The sequence below is a fragment of the Grammomys surdaster genome, unplaced genomic scaffold, assembly GCF_004785775.1.
Source record: "Grammomys surdaster isolate TR1022 unplaced genomic scaffold, NIH_TR_1.0 958, whole genome shotgun sequence".
In the NCBI taxonomy this organism is placed as follows: Eukaryota; Metazoa; Chordata; class Mammalia; order Rodentia; family Muridae; genus Grammomys; species Grammomys surdaster.
In genome coordinates, this window is record NW_021605377.1 from 5,619,891 (window position 1) to 5,643,019 (window position 23,129).

The 23,129-nt window shown below is 38.6% G+C and overlaps 1 protein-coding gene and 1 pseudogene across 4 annotated transcripts in view; one reads left to right on the forward strand and one right to left on the reverse strand.

The window, feature by feature from the left end:
• Cep83 (centrosomal protein 83) overlaps positions 1-23,129 on the forward strand; it is a 104,441-nt gene that overhangs the window by 39,457 nt on the left and 41,855 nt on the right. For all 4 annotated transcript variants that reach the window (XM_028783054.1, XM_028783055.1, XM_028783057.1 and 1 more), the window contains exons 5-7: positions 1,472-1,603; positions 12,801-13,052; positions 17,783-17,914. In XM_028783054.1, the coding sequence (XP_028638887.1) occupies positions 1,472-1,603; positions 12,801-13,052; positions 17,783-17,914 (516 nt within the window). The remainder of the gene's footprint in view (positions 1-1,471; positions 1,604-12,800; positions 13,053-17,782; positions 17,915-23,129) is intronic.
• Positions 15,484-16,619, reverse strand: LOC114634462 (annotated as a pseudogene).

Below are 23,129 nucleotides of genomic sequence, written 5' to 3' on the forward strand. Positions count from 1 at the left end.
CACAATCTCAAAAAGAAAAATACTTGTTGTTTTTACTTCGGGTTGAGACAAGATTTCTTATATTACTAAATGTTTGATAAAGGTGACAGGAAAAGAATGCAGAGAAGTGAATTAGGTACTGGCCTAGACATTTTATATGCTACCTTTAAAGACATATATCAGGTCTTAACATACATAAATATTACTATTCCCTTAAAAATGAACCCCTGTAGGAGATTGGAGTAGTCAAAAATACTGCCATCGCATAGGAAGACTTGGAAAATTGTCTTTTGTAATGATTTATTGGTTGATAAACCCGAGTTTTCAAATATACCTCTAGCAGCAACATATCAGATATATTATATGTCAGGGTATCTATTATGTTTGGCTATAGATTGAAGATTTGTAAATAAAATCAGCAATACCAAAGGTAATCAAGGTAAATACGAGCAGTTTTAAAGTCTAGTATGTATTTCATATAGTGTTAGCACCCCCATTTTCTTAATTTATAAATTGGCTTGGAAATCTTTCAGTTAAAAAATTATTAAGTTGTATTATTTTAGGAGTCTGACTTTCATTATTGCTTAGTTTCCTGGTACGTATGCCTAAGTTTCTTGTTGAATATTTGGAGTGCCGATAACTTTTATAGATGGTTGGGTGACAATGTTAGATTTTGCTGTTTCTGGTAAATCAGGAGAATTCGAATGGTGTATATTCTTCAGGCTAGTATATTTGAGTTCAACTATTGTAATATTTGATCAAACCTTAAGTTAGTATACTAAGTATTTAAATAACCTTTTGTTCTACTTTGAGTTTATTGCGTCTGACTTTTAGAGAGGGATATTTGCTATAGTTGTTAAAATCTAGCTGTATTTTGAAAGACATGCCACATTCTTAACTAATATTTAAGAGGTGGTGATTTTGATGTTATGTATTTATTATTACAGTGAGAATCAATGAAGACAAAAAAATTGCTTGAATGGTAATTTTATTGGCACATTTCAAGGAGGGTACTAATCTGTTTCATTATTCTTTTTCTTTTTTCATGATTAAAAAGTACATGTATGTGGTATGTGTATGTTGTGTATGCCCTTGCATGTGAGTATTGGGCACATGTTTAAGTGTATGTGTGGAGACTGATGTTGATGAGTCCATTACACTTTACCTTATTCATGAGGCAGGTTCTCTTATTTGAACCCAACATTTACTGATTTAGGTAGTTTGGCAGCTCCCAGGGTCTTCTCCTGCCTCCCAGTAACTGCAATCACTAGCAGGCCACCAGGCCCACCACACATTGACATTGGTTCTGGGGTTCAGAGCCCTTGAGCCGGAAGTATTGTAACTGCTGAGCTAATGCTCTTGCTCTCATTTGCATTGCTGTTAAGCTTATTTTTTTCTTTGGGATTGGCTGTTAATATAACTAAGAATTATACTGTGCAGTGGTTTTTGAGAGTACAAAGTGTGTCATGCGTTGCAATCTCTCTGTAATTAGGAAGTGGAAAGGTACAGAGCTGAGTATAACAAGCTTCGCTATGAACAAACATTTCTCAAGTCAGAGTTTGAACACCAGAAAGAAGAGTTTACTCGTATTTCAGAAGAAGAGAAAATGAAACACAAGTCAGAGGTATGTAATTAAGTTATACTGGTTTGTCAAAGGTTATTCTAGTGAGTGAAATTTTATGGTTATATATTTTTATAAATTCCAAATTAAAATTGGTTGTGTAATTATGTTTTATTAGTTAGTAAAACATTTGTTTTCTTTTGTTGTTTGTCAGCAATTTCTTTTTTCCTTTGGCTATTTCATTTCTGTTTTATTTTGCCCTAGCCAGTGGAGATGGATATATCACACAGTCTCATGTTGTTTATAGATACAGAGAGAGAATTTTCTCTGTAAATATTACTTACTTGAGTCCTTATTTAGTATTGTTCTCTCTATTTAGGACCAATGTAGGTAGCTCTAGTTTAAGCCTTTGTGCTGTCGATGCTGCTATAGAGAGAGCATCAGCCTCACTCTCTCCTTGGACGCCTAGAACTACAGCGCTCACCCCCATAGCACGCACTCCGCTTTCATCTGTTGCTTCCCGCAGTCCTGTTACTCACTCTGCGGTTTGTCTTCTAACTCTGCTGAAACTGTTTTCCTTCATTCTCTTGCTTACTCTTTGTTGATTTTTTTTTATTATACAAGGGGACAAATACAATTCTATTCTAACGTTCGTAAAACTAGACTGATGTTTATAGCAGTGTGCTTCATTCTATATAGAAATAGCAATTACATACTATTGATATCATTGTGTTTATTTGGAATTAAAATATTCATACCTTCCTTTCATTGTTACCAAATATTTGTAGTGTTCTAGGCATCTAAAAAAGCTAAGACAACAATATTTGGCTTAGACTGATTTACTTTTATCAATGAGCAGTTTTTTGGTTGTTCCATAAATAAGAAACTATTTCGATTCTTGATCATTTGAGGTTTGTAATACAATAATTCTTGAACATTATGGATATTTAAAATGGGTTCCACATTTGGCTGTTTTTTTTTCCCTTACAGTTTTATTTGTTTTATTTAGGTGTAATTTCATTTTAATTTTAATAGTAAGATGAGAAAAGACTCATTTGAAATTTAGGAAGCTGAGGCACAAGATTTGTCAAAAATTTCACAGGTATCAGCTAGCCTAACAGTAGAATGTAGATATCCCAACTTTTATACCTCAGCTCACATTTTAGAGTTTTTAATTTGAAACTATCAGTGACTCGAGGTTATCACTCTTGATTAGTGGCAGTCCCTTGGCTTCAGTTTTATTAAGAGTTGAGCTGATTGATACTATTTGTGACTGTAAAAGTCTTCATTCAAGTATGTAAATATGGCGGACTCAATGGCTTGTAAACATTCTGTTGTGGAAGTGGAGATGATAATGACACCCACTTCCTTGTAAGATGGAGGATTAGTATGTTGAGTAGTGCTGAGGTTTTTATGGTGGTGCTGCAGGTTGGCCTTTGCTTTTGGAATCAGTTGGTGTGTTACTTGATGGTGATTGTATGTCTTCTTCAGTCTTCTGATTTTGTTGGGTTTGTTATTGTTGATCTAAAACTGTTATCACTAGTATATTTTTCTCTTAGAAAAGACAATAATTTTGAAAATTTAGATACTTTAAGGGGTTGTTATAGAGTCTAGAACAGTAAGACTTTCTGTTCTTCCTGGTCCCCAATTCATCACTCACTGTAGTGCTTCAGCTGCTGCACAAGTGTAGTACTATAGACAGTAAAGCTTGGGGAGGCAGCTGTGGATTATGAAACAGCAGATAATAATTTTAATTAGAGTTTTTAGGAATAACAAATGTAACTTTAGAGTTTCAAAGTGGAGTTTACCTATGCCACCCTCCTATTTACAATTTAGGCTGGTATAAATATATGAATTCATATAGTAAAATTTGGGCCTGTATTGTTCAATTGTATTTATGCAGTTTGCTGTCATTACCTTTTTATAACACAGATTGAAGTTTTAGGCCATCCTGTGTTGAGTAAGTTTGCCAGCATCAAAGGTGATGGTTTGCCAATAGCATATGTTTGCTTCATGTTTGTGTTCCTTAGAATAATGGTAACATGTGGCAAGCCTCATATAGCTTCAGACCTTTTCATTATTATATTTTTTACTGTAATCTGTACTATACTAATTGTTTTGAGGTGCCATGATCTGCTTATATAAGAGACAGAACATAACAAGAAATGTTGTAGAGTCTAAATATGCCATTGACTGATTATTCTCTCATTGGGTCTCCCTGCTCCCTTAGCCCCAATGATAATAAAATTAGGCCAGTTAATACTATACAGAAGCTTTCAACGTTCAAGGGAATGTTAATCCAAAAGTTAGAAATGGTTAAGTCTTACCAGAGAAAGTGTGTTAAAATCCAAGACAATCCAAAGCTGGACTGCTTGTGCCAACAGTTAGCCATGTTTTAACTGTAGTACTGCAATAGTTCCCAAAGGAAAGGTTTTTGAGCGAGTTTAAAAATGCTACTCTAGTGAACACACACACGTGAATGATAAGAAGGTGAAACAGCTCATGTAGAAATAGATTTAGTTGCCTGGATAGATGATCAGATGGCTGGGACATTCTTTTAAGTCAAAGAATGATTTGGACTCTAACTCTTCTCAATTTTATGAAGGCTGAAAAAGGTATGCATGTTAGTTGTCTTTCTATTGTAACAAATTCGTGAGATTAACCAATTTATAAAAGGAAAAGCATTTTGGCTAAAGGTTTTGGAGACTTCGGTTTGTGATTGATTAGTTCCTTGGCTTTAAGCTCATGGCCACACTTCACTGTGGAGGCAACCCAGGCAGAACAACTGGTATACTTCATGGCTAGTAGGAAAGAGGAAGAGAAAGAGGAACGGCTGAGGGCAAATTTCCATGATAGAAAGACCACTTAGCTTACCTCCATCCGAGAATATTTACTAACTCCAAGTAACTCTAAAGTGGGGAGTAAGTCTTTCACACACACATTTGTCTGGGGTAAAACATTGCAGATCTAAACTATAGGTGTTGATAAACTATAGAAAAACAGTTTGAAGCTAGTGGAATTTGGTTTGTAAGATTTAAGGAAAGAGGGCTGGAGAGATGGTTCAGTGGTTAAACCATTAGCTGCTCTTCTAGAGGACCTGACTTAAACTCCAAGCAACCACATAGTGGCTCACACCATCTATAATGGGATCTGATGCCCTCTTCAGACACACAAATGTACATGCAGATAGAGCACACATATACATATGTAAATATCTCTAAAAAAAGAAGTGTGTGCATATGTGTATGTGTGTTTATATGTGTGTATGTATGTATGATTTAAGGGAAGACTCTGGAGGGAGAGACAGGCAGTTCTCTGAGTTGAAGGCCAACCTGACCAGCCAGGACTACACAGTGAGACTCTTGTGGATGGGTGAGTGGATGGATGGATGGATGGATGGATGGATAGATAGACAGATAGATAGATAGATAGGTTAAAGAAGGAGACTGCGTAATATAAAAGTTCAGAGTGAAACAGTGAGTGCAGATGTATAAGCTGCAGCAACCTGTTTGGAAGCCCTAGCCAGCTAAAATGATGATGGTGACTACAAAAACAATGGTCTTTGACATAAGTGAAGCTTCTTTCTGTTGGATGAAGATGCTGGTTAGCAATTTAAAGAGAAGTCAGTGCCTGGCATCAAAGAGCAAACCTACTTTCTAATTTAGGGCAGATGAAGCTGGGGAAGTTAAGTGGAAGCCAATATTCATTTCCCGTTCTTAAAATTCTAAGGTCCTTAAGGATTAGACTGAAATCTGTCTGTCTGTGCCCTGTAAGGTAACAGTGACATGATTTATTGAATACATTAAGCTTATTGTTGAGACCTATTGCTTAGATAAAAAGATTCCTTTTTATAGCTTAATAAGATCCATGTTAATCAATGTCTATTATGTAGCCTATGGAATAAGGGTTGGTTTTGATTTTCAGTCATATTATTTAAGAAGTATACTTCACAAAACTATAATTCCTATAGATAATAATGCCTCTGAATCTGGGTAGGCTAAATCAGAAACCTTATGGAAATACTTCTTTACTTAATGCCAGTAAGAACATTTGTGATTCATAGGAGGAGAATAGAATAGTCACATTAGCAAGCGTTTGTGAGAAGTTGATTCCAGTCCTCATGGATGACTTTGAGTGTTTCAGGACTAGTGGGCATAGTTAGCAACTGCAGAGGTTCTATAGCTAGTAAGAGTGCTCAAAGTGAAACAAGACGGTGTGACTTAGTTTTTGCAGTTTCACAATAAAACTTGAGTAGCAGAAGAATTACTTTTTACGGATAAGTAAAGATGGTCCCTGCCCTTCTGTGGTAGGGATTGAACCTCTTGCAAAGCAGATTAACACTGCATCTGAGCCACAACTTCAGTCCAAGAAAGTGGTTCTGGAAGTGGAGTGGTCTCATGTCAGTACAGGGTTTACAGGATTGTATCAGCTTAGTTGGTGAAACAGTGGCAGGCTGAGAGAGTGACTCCAATCTTAAAGTTGTACTGCAGGTAAGAGACTACCAAGTAACATAACACATTATAGAAATGACTTTCATGAAAGGAATCAATTGATGTGGCAAACTTCGTTATTGCCCCATTTAAGACATTACCACAGCCGCTAACCATTGGCAATCAGCATCGCAATCAGGCAGCAGCCATTAACATTGATGTAATGCCTTCTGAAAAATCATGACTTGCTTAAGAGTCATTGTTGTCAGTTTGTAGCAATGTAGTATGTTTTTAGTAACATACACACACTAGTTGTTATTTTCTTTTATCTTTTTTAGTTATTTTATTTTATTTATATTGGTGTTCTGCCTCCATGTTTGTCTGTGTAAGAGTATCAGATCCCCTGGAACTGGAATTACAGAAAGTTGTGAACTGCCATGTGGGTGCTAGGATTTGAACTCGGTCTGAGCAACCTGTGCTCTTAATCACTAAGAAATTTCTCCAGGCTCCCACATCATAGTTTTTAAAAAGATATAATACTGTTATACTATGGATAGACTATAATTACAATAGAACTCCCACCCCCCAAGATAGGGTTTCTCTGTGTAGTCCTGGCTGTCCTAGAACCTGGTCTGTAGACCAGGCTAGCCTCTAGCTCAGAGGTTTGCTTGCCTCTGCCTGCACCCAGTTGCTGGGATTAATGGCACATGCCACCACCACCACTTGGCTAAAAAAATTACAGTGTAATGAGAAACCAAAATTAATTATGAGACCTGTTTATTTCGCTGTCCTAAAATTGAACTTAATACCTATTTATTATTTTTTTTTTTTTTTTTGTTTTTCGAGACAGGGTTTCTCGGTGTAGCCTTGGCTGTCCTGGAACTCACTCTGTAGACCAGGCTGGCCTCGAACTCAGAAATCCGCCTGTCTCTGCCTCCCAAGTGCTGGGATTAAAGGCGTGCGCCACCACTGCCCGGCTCTTAATACCTATTTCTAACATTTGACTGTAATTGAATTTTCCTGCATCAATTAAAGACTTATATGATCATGTATTATTAACCCATACAGATAAAAGCAAACTTATTATTCCTTAGTTTGTTCATTTTTGGCAAAATTCTCTAGGACTTTTTTTAAATTTATGTACTTTATGTGTATGAGTGTTTTACCTGCATGTATGTATATGTACTACATGCATACCTGGTGCCTGCAGAAGTCAGAAGAGGGTGTTAGATCCCCAGGAACTAGAGTTACAGATAGTTGAGGGCTGCCAATGGGTGCTGGGAACTCAACTCACGTCCTTTGGAAGAGCAACAAATGTTTTTATTCACTGTGCCATTTCTCCACCCTCCCTTCGGAAGTTTTTAAAGTTTTTGTTTTTTCCTTAATGAAGACTTCAGGAATTCATATATCATCATTTGCAGAATGAATTCACAGAAAGAATTCACATAGTAAACATAGAAGAAGTTATCTTTATTTTTATGAAAAAAGTGTTATCCTTTCTCATATTTGGCTGTAAGTCTGAAAACTTCATAAGAGTAAATGCTGAAGCTGCATATATAGTCATTATTCTGAGTTGAGGAATTGGAGTTTAGAACTGGGAGAGGCATGACTTTGGACTTGACAGACACACTAGTATTTTTCACAGTAGCTCTTGAGTATTTAGTTGATTACTAGTTAGTGCGTCTGTATGAAGAACCTATACAAAGCTGGAGAAGGAATGAAAATGGTCCAGACGAAACAATACCCAGAACTCACATGGAACTGGTCCAAATTTACCATTACATCAGCCAGGATGGAAAATCCCTTAATGAACGATGCATTGAGTTAGCTGTAGACTAAATGCTCTTCTGGTTCTAGCAGGTATACAAGTAAGACTTGAAAAGATCAAATGTTTGAAGATATTTTAACTCTATCCCAGGATAAAGATCCAAAGGAATAGAAAGGAAATCAAAGGGCCTAGCACTAAAAAACAACTTCAGGGTCTAGTATCCAGTGAACAACAATTTGCAGCTAATAATTGATTTTATATTTAAGGAAGAACTTTACCAGATCTCTATAATATTTACCAGAACGTATGTTACTTTCTGGTACTTTCTAAATCATTCTATAGGACCAGCATTATCCTAATACCAAAGTTAGTCCTTCTGAGTATGAAGTACTCCCACACCCTGCCCTGCTGTTGTAGTGGGCAGTGCAGGAACCAGTGGGCTTCCTTCTTCACCAGGTAGTTGTGAGTGAGATACTATGCCCTAATCTGCTTGTGTTTCATCAGAGGAGATGGATAGTACACATATTATCATTCAGTGATGCTTGTTCTATACTTTCCTTTCAACAGTGACTTCATAAGAAGCAAAGTAAGACAAATTTTATTTTTGATTCAGAGTCACAAAAATAGGATATTTCAAGATTTAATTGAAAATCATTTGTCTTGTATCAAAACCAAGAAAGTTCTAAAACTAAATGTAAGATAGCAATAGATGCCAATACTGAGATGACAGATATTATACTCTGTCATCATCTGATAAAGGATTTATTTTTTTAAAAATCCAAGCTGGGCATGATGATACATGCTTATAATCCTAGCACTTCGGAGACTGAGTCGGGAGGAATAAGAGTTCAAGGTGAGAGGTGGGGCTCAGTGGTTAGGAATGCACACTGCTCTCTGGTCCCCAGCCACCATGTTGAGTGAACCATTACTGCCTATGACTCCAGCTCCGGCTTTTGTTAGCCCCCACCTGTTCTCAAGTGCACGTTTCCACACAGAGTCACACACCTGTACACATAATTAAGAAATAAAACATTTTAAGAGTTTAAGCTGAGCCTTGACTACAACTTTAAGGCCATCTTGGGCTATGTAGAATGTTGTTGTCTCAAATAAATTAAACAATAGTTGGAAGGACACTGTTTGCAGAAGAGAGCAGGTAAAAATGACAGCGTTCTTACAAGCTAGAAGGAAGTATAGGAGTAGCTTTAAAATGCTGGAAAACAAAGTCTATGTGCTTGATTGTAGAGCTTAACTGTTCCTGTATGCTGCACCATAAAGGCAACAAAGACAAGGATGGATCACAGCAGTTAGGTACTCTGCCTTTCCCTGTGTGTGCCTCAGGGTTATGGAGCGATACTATTGTCCTTTGAAAAAGAAGCCATCCACTCTCTGTAATCCCTGATCTGTCCCTGTCCAGTTTTCTTTCTACTTCAGCTTTTAGAAAAGCAAAATTGGTTAATAGCAAATGTCTTACCTGTCGAGCAAGTTTTTATTCTAAGGAGAATAAAGTGAGTGTGAATGTAAGTGCAGTACAGGCAGACTGGGGCAGACGTCACAGAAGAGATGTTAGAGAAGGACCTTAGAGGAAGAACTGAGATAAAAACAAATGAAGGACATCGAGGAAAATGACATGCGAATCTGATTAACAGAGGAAGAAAAGACAGAACTGAGGATGTGTCCAAAATCTCTGCCTAGATGGATGAGCCGGGAGTGTGGTGATGGCAGTGATGGAATATAATCGGCTGCCCAACTGCAGGCTTTGTGTTTGCATCTGCTGAGCAGTACATGTCTTCACTGCCTAAAATAATGCTGGATACAAAGTACTTAGTATTCGGTTTGCAAGTGATTCATGAGATTAGTACTTAGAAAGCAGTGGTCAACAGTTTGGGTAGGAAGGGTTTTTGATAGTGAGGTGTGGTTGAGGAGTCATGTAACTTCTAATTTAGAGTGCCATTTGGTAGTTGTCATTGCTTCAGCTGTCACTGCAGGTCTCATACAAGTGCCTCTCAAGTGCTAGCTGCATGACCTTATATTTAAAATGGGCACTGTAAAAGTATGGCTACTAATTTTTATCTCACCTAAAGGCACTGTTGTCTAAACCTGTGCTATACCTTCTTGCCTAGCTGAGCCATCCTACCAATAACAATAGCATGTTATAACTGCTTGCAGCTGAGGATGTAGCTTAGTGGCAAAACGCTACATTACCAAGTTTATGACTCTGCATTTAGTCCCCACCACTGCCCAAACAAAACATGTATTTGAGTTACTTTATGCAAATGCTAAACAGTATCTTACAAAATCACCCAGCTTAAGCCCTTCACTTAAACTGAAGCTGAGATAAAAGTAATGGCTTATCAGGGGTGTTCAAGAAACTGGAAAACAATATAGGCTAGCTCCAGTGCCCTTGATTGCCTTCTAGAACTTGAAGGCTGTTGCTGAAGACACCATATATTTTTGTCACAGGACTTGAGGAATCGGTACTCACCCGAAGGCTCTTCCCTGAGGTCTAACTCCCATAGGATTTGAAGGTGCTCTGCAAGCTGCCAAGGGAGAAAAGTAATCAGTGGTTGTACCCAGCTGTAAAGCCTGTGGACACCAGTAACCACTAGCTAGGCAAGCTGCCACAGTAGTGCAATAATGGCACTTAGATCTTGGGGGTAGACCAGCAGTCATCTAATTGGATTTGAGGCCTACTCAGTAGGAGGGACTACATGTCTACTGCTGTAAACTCAGCCAAGAACCCATGGAAAGATCATAGACCCTAGAGGGTAACCTACTGATATTTAAATAAATATGGCTTTCAATTGTCCTAAATATTTATCTTTAGAGAAGTATATCTCTCATCCTTCATTAAAGAAGCTTCTTCTGCAGCAGTTGGAGAATGCTACAGAGATTTATATCTGGTCAGAATGGAGAGAGTATGTGATTGGGATGCACAACCCTGGTTGGGACCTCTACAGCACAGCCTCTATACCTAAGGCTCACAGAGTATCACAGAAGAAGGGGCAGAAAGCTTCTAGAGTCAGAACCAGGACAATTGCTGTGAGAAAGTGACTTCTAGACAAGTCACGGGTACTGCATCCACCAAGTCTCAACTGTGTGGTTGCCTGCTTACGACTACATCACTCAACATGCCAGAGGTGGGGGAAATTTTCTCAAGGCTCTACCCTCTGAAGAACTAACTACAGGCAGTCAGTGGCTGCTAAGGGAGGGAGAGTCTGGTTTCTCCAGAGATGAGAGACCCCCCAACAAGTTCTCCATTTAAAGTGGTCAGCCCTGCATACATGTACATATGGGCAACAGTAACTGGACTCAGTAGGTTGTATGTGTGTATGTCTGTTCATCTACAGTATTTCCAGAAACAGTAATTAGAAAAGGAGGTAATGAATTTGAGAACATATAGAGGAAGATGGGGGTGGAGAGGATATAGGGAGGGATGAAAACGATGTAAATACAGTACGTTTAGGAAATTCTTTATAAGTTAAATAATGTGACTTAATACAGACTCATAGTTAGTTGAAGGAGGAAGAAACTGAATAAATGTAGTCCAAGAACAAACCTGGAAGAGAATTATTCTACATAAAGATTGGGGAGGTAACAGGAGAGATGAATTAGTTATACTTTTTTCTGTTTATTTGGAGTTTTTTGTTTTTGTTTTGTTTTTGTGGGGAGTGGGCATGGTGCTTGGAATTAAACCCTAGTGTCTTGTACATACTAAATGAGTATATCACTGAGCTGTTAGTTGGACTTTCAATGCTTGTCTTTATGAATAAGTTTTATTTTTCTCAAAAAATATGTTTACATACTAGACATCTTCATCTTTATGCCCTGTTAATATCTTTAATATCCATCATGTACAAATTTAGACTTGGAATTTGTAAGTTGTAGGGCTAAAAAAGATCAGGGAGAGCCTCACTTGTGTTTTGAAATGAGGAGACAGCCTGTGGAAGCTCTCACTTTAACTTCTGTGAGTGGCCAGCCAGCATTGTCTATGTCCCAGAGCATTTTCTTGTATCCTTGTGACTTAGATCGAGTCCTAAGTGTTCATTCCGGCTATAACTACCTACTGGTCTTGCTTTTTGCAGTGTGTACAATTGAAGAATGAAGGGTAACCCTGGCATAGAGAAATAAATAGAAAAGAATTGCTGATGGGGCTGGTCTTGTACCTCACTGTAGAACACTGATGGAACTTGTTCAAGGTCCTGGGTACAATCCCTGGCACCACTCAGACAAAGATGAAAATTAAAATAAGTTAAAAGAAGACGTGGTGATAAGTTATCCTAAACTAGGAAGAGGAAGATCACCAAAAAGGGGGTAGGGATTTGTATTCTCAGTGCTTAGTCCCTTAATCCTCAGCAGCAAGGGGCCTCTGAAATGCCTCAGGTTAGGAAACTATTTGGAACCTACTGACTTGGAAGCATGTGTCATCTGGCAATGAAAGGTGTTATGAAACAGAATACTACTTGTTTCTTGCCTCTTGACTGTAATAAACCTTGGAATAGTGAACATGATAAGACCCAGGCTATAATTACAGTTAGGACTTTAGTAAACTTGGCCATTACTTTAAAAGTTCATTAGATGTTTTTGTATTTATTTATACAGATTTTGTGTGAATTAGTTCCTCACAAACAGATGATTTATTAGCCTAGACATAGCCAAAGAATTAAGGAGAGTAAGCCAAGAAAGTAAGAAGAAATTTAGGAGTAGTCATTGTATTGGCCTTGCATGAATTTCTATCATGGGCTTGTGAAGTTTATGTGTTTTAAATAATTATTTTATTGTAATATTTACAATTTTGAATTTTAGTCAGCTTCTGATTAAGCTCTGTGCCAGACACTGTGGTTAGAGAGGGAAAAATAGGGCAGTGTCCTTTCCCTTAAAATTGAGTCATGCTGAGTACAGAATGAGAAACGTGACATTTTAGATGGTTTTCCTTTTTACTTCATTTCCACACCTGAGCTTTCATGTTGTGTGATTTTTAATTTTAATTTACTGACTTGTAAAGCATGTTCATGACTGAGAATTCAATCATTTAGAGCTTGTATACTTCCTTTCCAATTATTAGGTTGCACGGCTGGAGAAGGACAAAGAGGAGCTACATCACCAGCTGCTGAGTGTTGATCCCACGAGAGACAGCAAACGAGTGGAGCAACTTGTTCGAGAAAAAGCCCATTTGCTTCAGAAAGTGAAAAGCTTAGAGGCTGAAGTAGCAGAATTAAGGGCTGAGAAAGAGAATTCTGGTGCTCAGGTAGAAAATGTCCAAAGAATACAGGTGAGGCAGTTGGCTGAGATGCAGGCTACACTCAGATCCTTGGAGGTAAGGTTTTAATTGCGTCCCAGAAGAGTAGTACGGCATAAGTTATAAGAGTGCACTTGACGAGCCTTTGGTTTTTAGAACACAAATAAATGCTTGGCGATCTAATGCTGACGCATTTGCGTACTCTCAAGTGTACATGTGAAGAAGAAAGGTTTTGACTGATCAGCAGTGGCTGTGCTACATATTTATGAGGGGATATTCATTCATTGGGAGTCATCTTCTGAGTGAAATGACTTTAAAATGTCACAGAATATAATATACAAAATATCCCCCCAAGTTTTCAAGACCAAAGTCATCTAAAAACAGAAAGAATAATTATTTTGAAATCATAAATTTCTTACATTAGAATTTAAAACCTTAAAGTCATAAATTCTATTTGAGCAGACATATTATATATTTAAAACAGCTCTCTAGCCAAAGTGATAAAAGTCAGCTGGCTACTAATGGATCCAGATCTTGACTGAATTCTTTCCCTGAGCTTGTTACAGAAAGAAGAGTGTTGGCAGAGCCACACTGGGACTTCTAGAGGAGTCACTTAGGAAAACTCATAGCGTCCATTGTATTTAGACATGCTGATGCCTCTTAGTTCATGGGGCCTAAGATGGAGCAGAGATACTACTTTATGTTTTCATTTATTTTGATCAGTTTGTCTTTTCCTCCTTGGGGATAGTTATGAAATGGCTGAGCTAGAAGGAAATTATAGGCACCTGGTTTGTAGTTAATATTCAGTTTCGAGATACTAAATGATGATTGGGGTGATCAGCTGGTACATGGAATGTGTTAGTAAGTTTAAAGAATAGAAATTCCTTGGGGAGGGTGAAGTCTATGTCAGTCCTTGTTGATTTCCACGGTTAAACTTGTTAGAGACATTGAACATTAGAATTAAGCCAGTTTACAGAAAGATAGTGTAAGTTGCCATTCTGTAGTCCTTAATATATTGACACAGTGACAGTAAGGATAAAGTTGCAGTTGAATAGAGTATCTGGTCCCAGTGTGAGGTTTGACCAAGGTAGTCTAGAGTGATTATTTTCCGGGTAAGCTGAATGATGACAAAAGTCGGATGGCTCATTTGGGACATTTTTCAGAAGAGCCCATGTTTTTTTTTTTTTTTTTTTGTTAATGAAATGTGGTGATTTTACTCACAAGGCAATGTAAGAAATACTACAAGGGTCTGATTGCTTTTTATATCCTGAGTTTTCATTCGTAAGACTTAATTTTTATTGAAACCAAAATTTATATTTTAAAGGGTTGTCTTTCTTCTCAAAACAAGTTGCTTATCGTCCATATGAAATTAAGTCCAATTAAGAATTTTAACTATCATAAAATAAGTTCAACACATGAGGATAACACCACCAACAAATTTTGAATATTCAGGTGCTACAGGTGGAATCCTAAAGAAGGATATGTCTGGTCACCAAGAACAAAGGCCATAGGCTATGTTCCCCGAGGGAAATAAAGGGCCCAAGGCAACCCATGCTCAGGACATCTCCCCAGTTACCCCTGCCCAAGTCAGGAACATGGCTCATGCCATGCAGACAGAGCTATCCTAGCCAGCCTGGCTGCCTCCTAGGTTCCTAGCACCTCATCACACTTCTGGACTGCTTAGCACATGCTTCTTCTCTGACTTGCTTATCAGACATCCCAGGTAGTTGGCTGTGTCACATCCTGTCACAGGATGAGTTACATGGGCTCATCAGCACACTGCATCGTCAGCAGCTTGAAAAGGGGCACCCACCTGTGAACTTGAGTGACAAGCTTAGATTTCCACCTCTATAAACACTGGAATCACTGAAATCCACAACCCCAACACTAGAGCAACCCCAACACATGTACAAAGAGGATCTCCCAATGCCAGGGTACAAAGCCTCACCAACCAAAGCCTAAACTCCTCCCCACTCTCTTCTGAACCTCTCCCAGCCTTCAAAAAACTACTCTGGGACCCCATTCTTAGTCTTCTAAGAGACATTATGCTTTAAATATGTTAATTGGCATATAAATTCACTGCCCATGCCTCCAAAAGCAGATGAGGCTACCAAAGACACTGAAACTACTCATCCCTGGACACTACTATTTAAGCATATCTCATAGGAAGACCACTAATGAGACCCATCACCACCATTCCCCAAAAAAAGGAATAAAAATAAAAAACAAAACTACTGTTTTAAAAAGAGAAGTAAAAACCAGTTTACCGTTAGAACTTTCATTGGACAGATTCCTTTCCAAACAGTTTCCTCTGACCCAAAAACATCTGCCTTATGGAGACACAGTTTGCACCTTCCAAAGGCACGTGCTGAAGCCCCCAGTGAAACATACTGTGTAACAGAACAATGAATGAAGGCTTGGCTAATTAATTCTCATTATCAACAGCTAGTCTTCAGATCATATCAGTCCAAAGTTGGCTTCAGGGGCCCAAGAGTTCTCCCAGATTGTCCTTGGAGACCCACAGATCTGAGGCCCCAGAGGAGGAGCTGCACATGTGCATCTCTTGGCTGTTGACATGTGTGTCCCTCACAGACTTGTCTCCTCACACAGTCTGACAGGGATGTTATAGTGCCGATCATCCTCAGCTATGAGCGTCACCATTGGCCAGTCCTTGGGGGGATCAGTGGGATAGACTGTGATGAATTCCTCAGTGTTATACTTGGACAGCCGGTACACCTGGATGGTGTGGCGAACAGCATAGGCAAGAAGGAACATTTCAACCTGCTCAAGGCCACCAGTGTGTCCCACCTGGTTTAGGTGGTTCCTCAGGAGCTGCTCAGGGTCATTTGACGTGTCTCGGGCAAACTAGAGCACAGAGAAAAACGGAACTTCCTTTCCCTTCTCCTTGTCATCATACAGTTCGATGGCTCTGTTTAGCATTAGGAACTTTACAGCTTCGTAGAGGCTGTACTCCTCCTCTTCATTTGTGAACAGTTCATCGCAAGCTGTCTGCCTCGCTTCAGGAGTTTTCATTGCAGCCAGGCTTACCCACTTCTTCCTTAGCAGGGCAAGGGATTCCTTAATTTTTTCAACCAGGTCCTCACTCTTCCCATCAGATTTCAGTCCAAGTTTCCACTGTTTGATCCAGGCATACTTGTTTATCAGTTTTTCTGGTAACAGTGTGAGCTCCAGGTCCTGCAGCCAGGGGGGCAGCTCGGCCAGCTGGCTCATGGCCTGGAACAGTGTGGCCCTCAATGCGCAGTAGTTATCACCACGAACTCGCCTTATGGAAGTGAATTTCTGAGAAACTTCCTCATAGCCCTTTTTCATACATGTGGCTTTCTGAGTATTTCCTCTCCATTCTTTTTTGCAGTAGTCCATAATATCCATTTCAGGAGCCACACTTAACCTGGGTTCTGATATCCCTCTTTCATGTATTAGCAATTCTTTCTCCTTTTCTATTTCATCTGCAGCACGGTACATGTCCTCCTCGTGCTCGGCCGGGCATCGCGTCGCGGCCCGGGGCTGCGAGCCGGTCGTCACCTTCCCGCCGTCCTGCGCCGTGGCCCCTGCCTCGCGCCCCGGCGTCTCAGCGCAGCTCGCTCCGGGCCACGCTCCGGGCTGGGGCATGGTTCCCCGACTCATCGGCGGCCACGCCGGGCCCTGCCGTCCCGCCGTCTGGAGAGCCCATGTTTAATTTTTATCATTTGTCAGATGTAATGAAAAATAAATACATGACAGCAAATAGTATTTTTCTCTAGTATTTCATGGCTGTTGTTATATGCAAAGAAATACCATTTTACATTTGAAGAAAATAATTGTTCTCTGACTTATTTGCTGAACAAAGTCCTTTTTATTTTTGTTAAAGATTTATTTATTTATTTTGTGTATATGAGTACACTGTAGCTGTCTTCAGACACAACAAAAAAGGGCGTCGGATCCCATTACAGGTGGTTGTGAGCCACTGTGTGGTTGCTGGGAATTGAACTCAGAATCCCTGGACGAGCAATCAGTGCTCTTAACCTCTGAGCCATTTCTCCTGCCCAAAGTCCTTTTTAAATACATTAAAACGCATAGAAAACATAAACCTGAAGTTATCCTGTAAGTGTAGAAGCACTCATTTTATTTGTCGTGAGTAGAAATGTTTCAAAGCTTTTAGTTTTTCTTCTCTGGTAAGAGTACTTTGAGTATCACTTTGAAGAAATTTCTGGTAATTTAGAGATTTAATTGTGTGATAAGATCAGAAGCCTCTTTGCCTATGTTTCAGAAGGCTCCAGGACAGTTGAGAATTTGTCTGTCTCTTCTTTTGTTTTTGTTTTTGTTTTTTGTTTTTTTTAATCTCCATTGAGAAGCGTGTGTGAGGCCTGTGTACCACAGCACCTGTGTAGCCATCAGAGTACAGCTAGGGAGGCTGGGTGCTCGCCTTCCACCATGTAGGGCCTGGGGATCCAGGTGAGGTCACAGGGCTTGGCAGCAAGCTCCTTTACCCAATTCCTGGGCCTTGTAAGCCTTCTCCTTGTCTACTTTTTAAAATGCTTTTTCATAACTGTTGTGAACTAGACAGTCTAAAAAATGTTAGAATTATGTCAGCATTCCCATATTAAGATAAGTGAGTACTTTCTCTCCTGAAAGAAATGAATTTGAATTCTGCAGGTCTGTTTGAGAAAACTTACTTTAAGACATGTTAGTGTTGCTTAAGTTTTGAATAATTAATTTTTGTGTTTGATTGCACAGGCATTTTAAATAATGCTTATTTTTAATGTAATGTGAAAGATTATGGATATATTTTAAAATCTTTTGTCTTGAAGGCTGAAAAGCAGTCAGCTAAACTACAGGCTGAACGCTTAGAAAAAGAGCTACAATCAAGCAATGAACAAAATACCTGTTTAATCAGCAAATTGCATAAAGCTGACCGAGAAATAAGCACGCTGACCAGTGAAGTGAGTTGCTATCCTTTGCTTCATCAGGAGAGCTTGCAACTGCACAGTGATAAAAAAAGTTTTGGTGTTATAATAATTTTCTTTGTTGAAATCCTTTTTGACCCTATCGTTTTATCTTTTAACTGTGAGGCATTCTAGCTGGTTTCTGTCTTCTCTACCCATGCAGATCCCTGCATGACCTTCAGGTCTTACTTAGCCATCAGCATTCGGCTTCCTTCCTATCACCTCACTCCTCCGTCACTGACTTTCTTAGAAAGAGCTCACTCTCCCTGGAGTCTCTGTGCTTGTGTGCCTGTCACGAGCTTCCCCTACATGGTTGTATACCTTGCTTCCACCCTTTCTGTAGTGGGAACCTAAGAGAGGCCTGCCTTCCCTGTCTTCAGAATAGTAAAATAGTATTTTCCCTCTTCCGCCTTAATCCTTGTTTTTCTTTATAACTCTTAATGCCATCTGATATATATTTTATTATTTTTAAAATACTTTATTTGTTTTTATTTTATATGTGTGCCCACGTCTATGTATTGCTTTACATGTGTCTGGTTCTCAGGGAAGCCAGAAATGGGCATCAGATCCCCTGGATTAGAGTTACAGATGGCTGTTCGCCGCTGTATAGGTTCGGAATTTTTGCAAGAGCACCAAGCGCCCTTGGCCGCTGAGACATTTCCCTAGCCCCTGTTTATTTTTGTTCTTTTTAAAATCACTCCTTACCACTTTGTCCTTTAACTGAATGTCAGCTCCATGATAGCAAACATAGCTTTTCACTACAGTACTTTGAGCTCCTGGGAAAGCATACTCCCATAGTAGATACTTGTTAATATTTCTCCAGTAGGTAATTTTAACATGGTTTGCTTGTAAATTACCCATAAAAGTATAACTTGAATGTTCAGTAATCTTTGTCAAAGTTTTTTTCTCAACAAATACAATATATATATATATATATATATATATGGTATCTCAAAACCAGAAATAAGATATCAATAAGAAAAGTATTTTATGGAAGATCGCTTTGTAGTAGGCAGACTGAGTGTTAAGGATTTTTTGTTTAATTAGCTTTAGGACTTTGGTATTTCTCTTTCAAACTTTAGTCTCTACCCCCATAAACATATATCTAGAGTTGTGGAAAAATTAAATGAGGTATTATACACAAAGTGCTTGTCATAAATTCTAACAAATACTTCCTAATATACTGCTATTTTCAGCTTTGGACCCTCCTAGGATCCTGAAAATAAGATTGGTTTCCAAATCAGGGAAGTCATGTTCATGAGAACAGTTATATAAAATCACTGTAAAAAATCCAGGATGATCCACAGGTTAAAAAACAAACAAACAAACCAACAAACAAAACCAAAAAAAAAAAACCACTATTCACTGTAGCCTAGTAGAAATGCATGTGCTTTAACTACACTAGGACTGAGTGCCCGCCCTTCCCCAGCAGCCTGCCTGGCACCTTCTGGGTCTATGAAAACTAGGTGACATGGAGGGAATCTTCATCCAGTTCCAGCCTGATTTCTCTCCACCATGCATGTATGATGTGTGGAATCTTTTGCAAAGGGTCTTATCTAGTTTTGGTTGGTGACCAGGAGGAGTAGTTTAGTGGCACTGAGGAAGAGGAGGCAGAAAGAATGTCAAAGCCTGGGTCTTCCTGGCCAGTAACTAATAAGGACTTATCCCACACATGGTACTGGGCATTGTTTAGTAACCCATGGCCGCAAGGATGAGTTTGTCTTTTTTAGCTTTGCAGGGTAGTTCCTTCAGAATTCTTTCCACCCTCCTGTTAGTAGGTGTTCCATACCTTCTCTGTTTTCACTGTGGCCATGTAACAATCCACTCATCTTACTCTCTTTCTTGTCATCTTGCAACTTGGGGACTGTAAGTTTTTCTGCAGAAAACTCACGTACTAATCATGTAGACTTAGCATATTCTTATTACCATTTTCCATACAGCTAAACTGCATTCTGCTTTAGGAAATGACTCTGTATTCTCTTAGTATAAGTTTAACTTTGAATCTTTCTTTGGAAGAATTGTGATAAAATTGAATTTTTGTGATTGAAACAGTAATTTTAGATGTATTGGATGTCACCCTTGGAAGATAGTCTACTTAACTTTTTTCTCATTAAAAGCCAGCAAGATGGCATTAGGTAAATTTAATTACTGGTCCCTCCTTATGAGGATTGTCCTCTGATCTCCATACATATACCTTACATCTGCATGCCCCTTCCCCAATTAATAAATGTAATTTAAAAATTCATATTCCTTCACACTGCAGGATATACATGTTATTTTTTTCTTTCAGTTTCTGTATAACATACAAGTGTTGTAGCTGATGCTTTATTTAATTCAGCTAACATGAATGATACTGAAAGTAAGGAAAATTAAGAAAATTAAAAGTTGGCTTCTTTTTTGAGGCAGAATTTTTAATATGAAGTTTTGGCTGTCCTGAAACTCACAGTGTAGACCAGGCTGGCCCCAAACTCACAGAGATCCATCATCCTATGCCTCCTCAGTGCTGGGGTTAAAGGTGTACACTACCACACCCAGCTGCAAATAAAATTTTCAAAGGTTAAATATACACGAATACATATACTTTTTTCCTCTTCTCCCCAACTCCCTTTTTGCTGTATTAGGAGCAGAAGTTATGCTATTGTGTGTCCTGGGCAAGCACGCTACCAATGAATTGCATTCCCAACCATAGTTATTAAGGTATTTAATTTTAGATACTATTAGTTTATAGGTTTAAATTTAGGTTATGTTTAGAAATTATGCCTTTCTAGACAAGGTAATGAAATTCAAAGGAGAGACCATGAGCTTTGAACATATTTTGAATCCTAACTCGTTCATTTATTTCTTGTGTATCCTTAAATATATAAAGATACACTATAAAGATAAAGAATATAAAGATAATAAAGTATGTGTGTGTGTGTCTGTAATTTTTTGTCTGGTCAGTAACAGTGTAACCTTAGGCAAGCTGTTTCATATCTTTACTATTCTGTTGATTTCATTTGATTCCAATTTCCTAAGTACAACAAAGCCTTTTTCTGTTCTAGAATCACTAACAATTCTTCCAACTTTCTGTAGTATAAACCTCACTAGAAATCAATTAGTGATATGGCTTCTTCATGATTTGTGTCCGCAGATAGAAATTGAATGTCTACATGATAAGAATTTAGCAAAATTTCAACAGCATTCCCCCACCTCCAATCAAAACATATAAAACACAAAGTAGTAAATTCAGGATATAGGGAATTTTCAAGTTTTTCTTCAAGTCCTTTATAGATTGTTTTCAGTTTTGTTCAACAGTATTTGAGCATTCAATATTTACAGTACATTGTTTAAATCCGAATAGTCTGGATTCCTGAAATAACTGGAACTGTAAATGTAGCAACAGGACATTGGGTGTGCTGGGCTTCAGTGGTGGCTTCTATGTCTTACGGTAGGAGGGGGGATTCAGGGGGATTTTGCACCACAATTTTTCCAGGTCCTCTGGCTCGCCTGTGTAATCTTCTGTGTTCTGTACATACACACTTCATTATTGTTCTTTCTTTATGCAAGTTAGAGAGTAAGTAGGGTCTCTTATTTCGCTGAAGGAAAACAGCCGTTTGGTGTTATTTCTCTCTGCGTGTCTATTAGCTCTGCTGAGAGTCGCCTGTGTTTTAAGGCACGCTTGACGTAGTTTGCGTATAAATGGGAGTGGTCAGTACGTCCTTCAGCTTTAGACAAAGCAAGTCTCATCTGAGATTGTATACGCAAAAAGGATTGCAGGAAGGGTAGTTTTTAAAATATTTCTAACGTGCGTCACAGTTTTCTTTGCAACTTGAAATTTTCATCAACATTTTGCAGTCCTAGCAAATGGCTGTTTGCAATGCAAAGGAACACCTGGGGTATGTTTAACTAAGTTATTTAAATTTGTAAATGTTAGGCTTTAGAACAAAGCTATGCCAGTATCAGTGGCTCAGATGAAAAGTATTATCATAGTTGGCCTAAAAATGATGGCCTTAATGATATTTCTATCCTGTGAAGAACATTACGTTACTTCATGAGGTTTTCAGTCTTTAGAAACCTAAGTTACAGAAACTATCCTTCAGAACTGTGATGATTCAGCTATTTAAGGAAGTTACACCATCTCAAAATTTAGAGAAAGCTAGAATTTAAGTGTCATCTCTTTGGAGTTTATAGCCAGAGCTTCTGGTGTAACACATTTTAAAAACATGTATTGTTTCTCCTGTATATTGTTTTCTCAGTTTTTTGTTTTGTTTTAAAGTTTTTGAGTTTTACATGTGTGAGTGTTTTATCTGCATGTATATATGTGTGACATATTTGTGCCTTGTGCCTATGGAGGTCAGAGAGAGGATTTTGGATGCCCTGGATGTGGAGTTATTGACAGCTGGGAAACGCCATGTGGGTGCAGGTAACTGATCTTGAGTTCTCTGAAAAAGCTGCAGACACCAGCCCCCTTTGAGTTTATAGATTTTGAGCATTTATGAAATACCTAATACTACTATTTACAATCCTGCTTTAGTCTTGAGTGGCTGGATATTTCCTTCTATGATATCAAAAGTGTAATGCAAACCACAATATAAAGGCCAGCCTTTGACAAGCAGTTCATTAAGACAGTGACTTAGCTTAGTAGAGAGGTTGACAAGGCCATAGAGTTCTTGAAGTTTAGGTTTCTTAGGTGTTTGGAATCTTGAGCACAGGGCTATGACGGCCTTGGCTCTGCAGATATTTGACGTCCTCATTCTGGGCATGCTGGAGTGGAGGACAAAGGTAGTGATCTGGTGTCTTCCTCAGCTGTTTTCCACCTTATTTTCTGAGACAAGCTTCCTAGCCACTGCTGCTGATCTGTCTGTCTCTGCTTCCTCAGCTCTGGGATTACTGGCATGCCACACGATGTTGAACATAGGTCCTGGGGATCCACACTCAGGTCTTATGCTTGTAAGACAAACAGTTTACTCATTAAGCTAGCTCTTCTCACCCATTTTCATGTTTTTAATATGCCTTATAGCATCTTTATATTTCAGAAATAACACATTTTGAAAACTTAACAATTACTGATTCTGTAAGTAAATTCATTATTTTAAGAACATAGAAATATGTCACAAAAGAGAAACTTAAGACCTATAAATTTCTAAAAAAACAGCATAAGTAAGCCGATACCTGACACACTCACACTCTCTCTCTCTCTCTCTCTCTCTCTCTCTCTCTCTCTCTCTCTCTC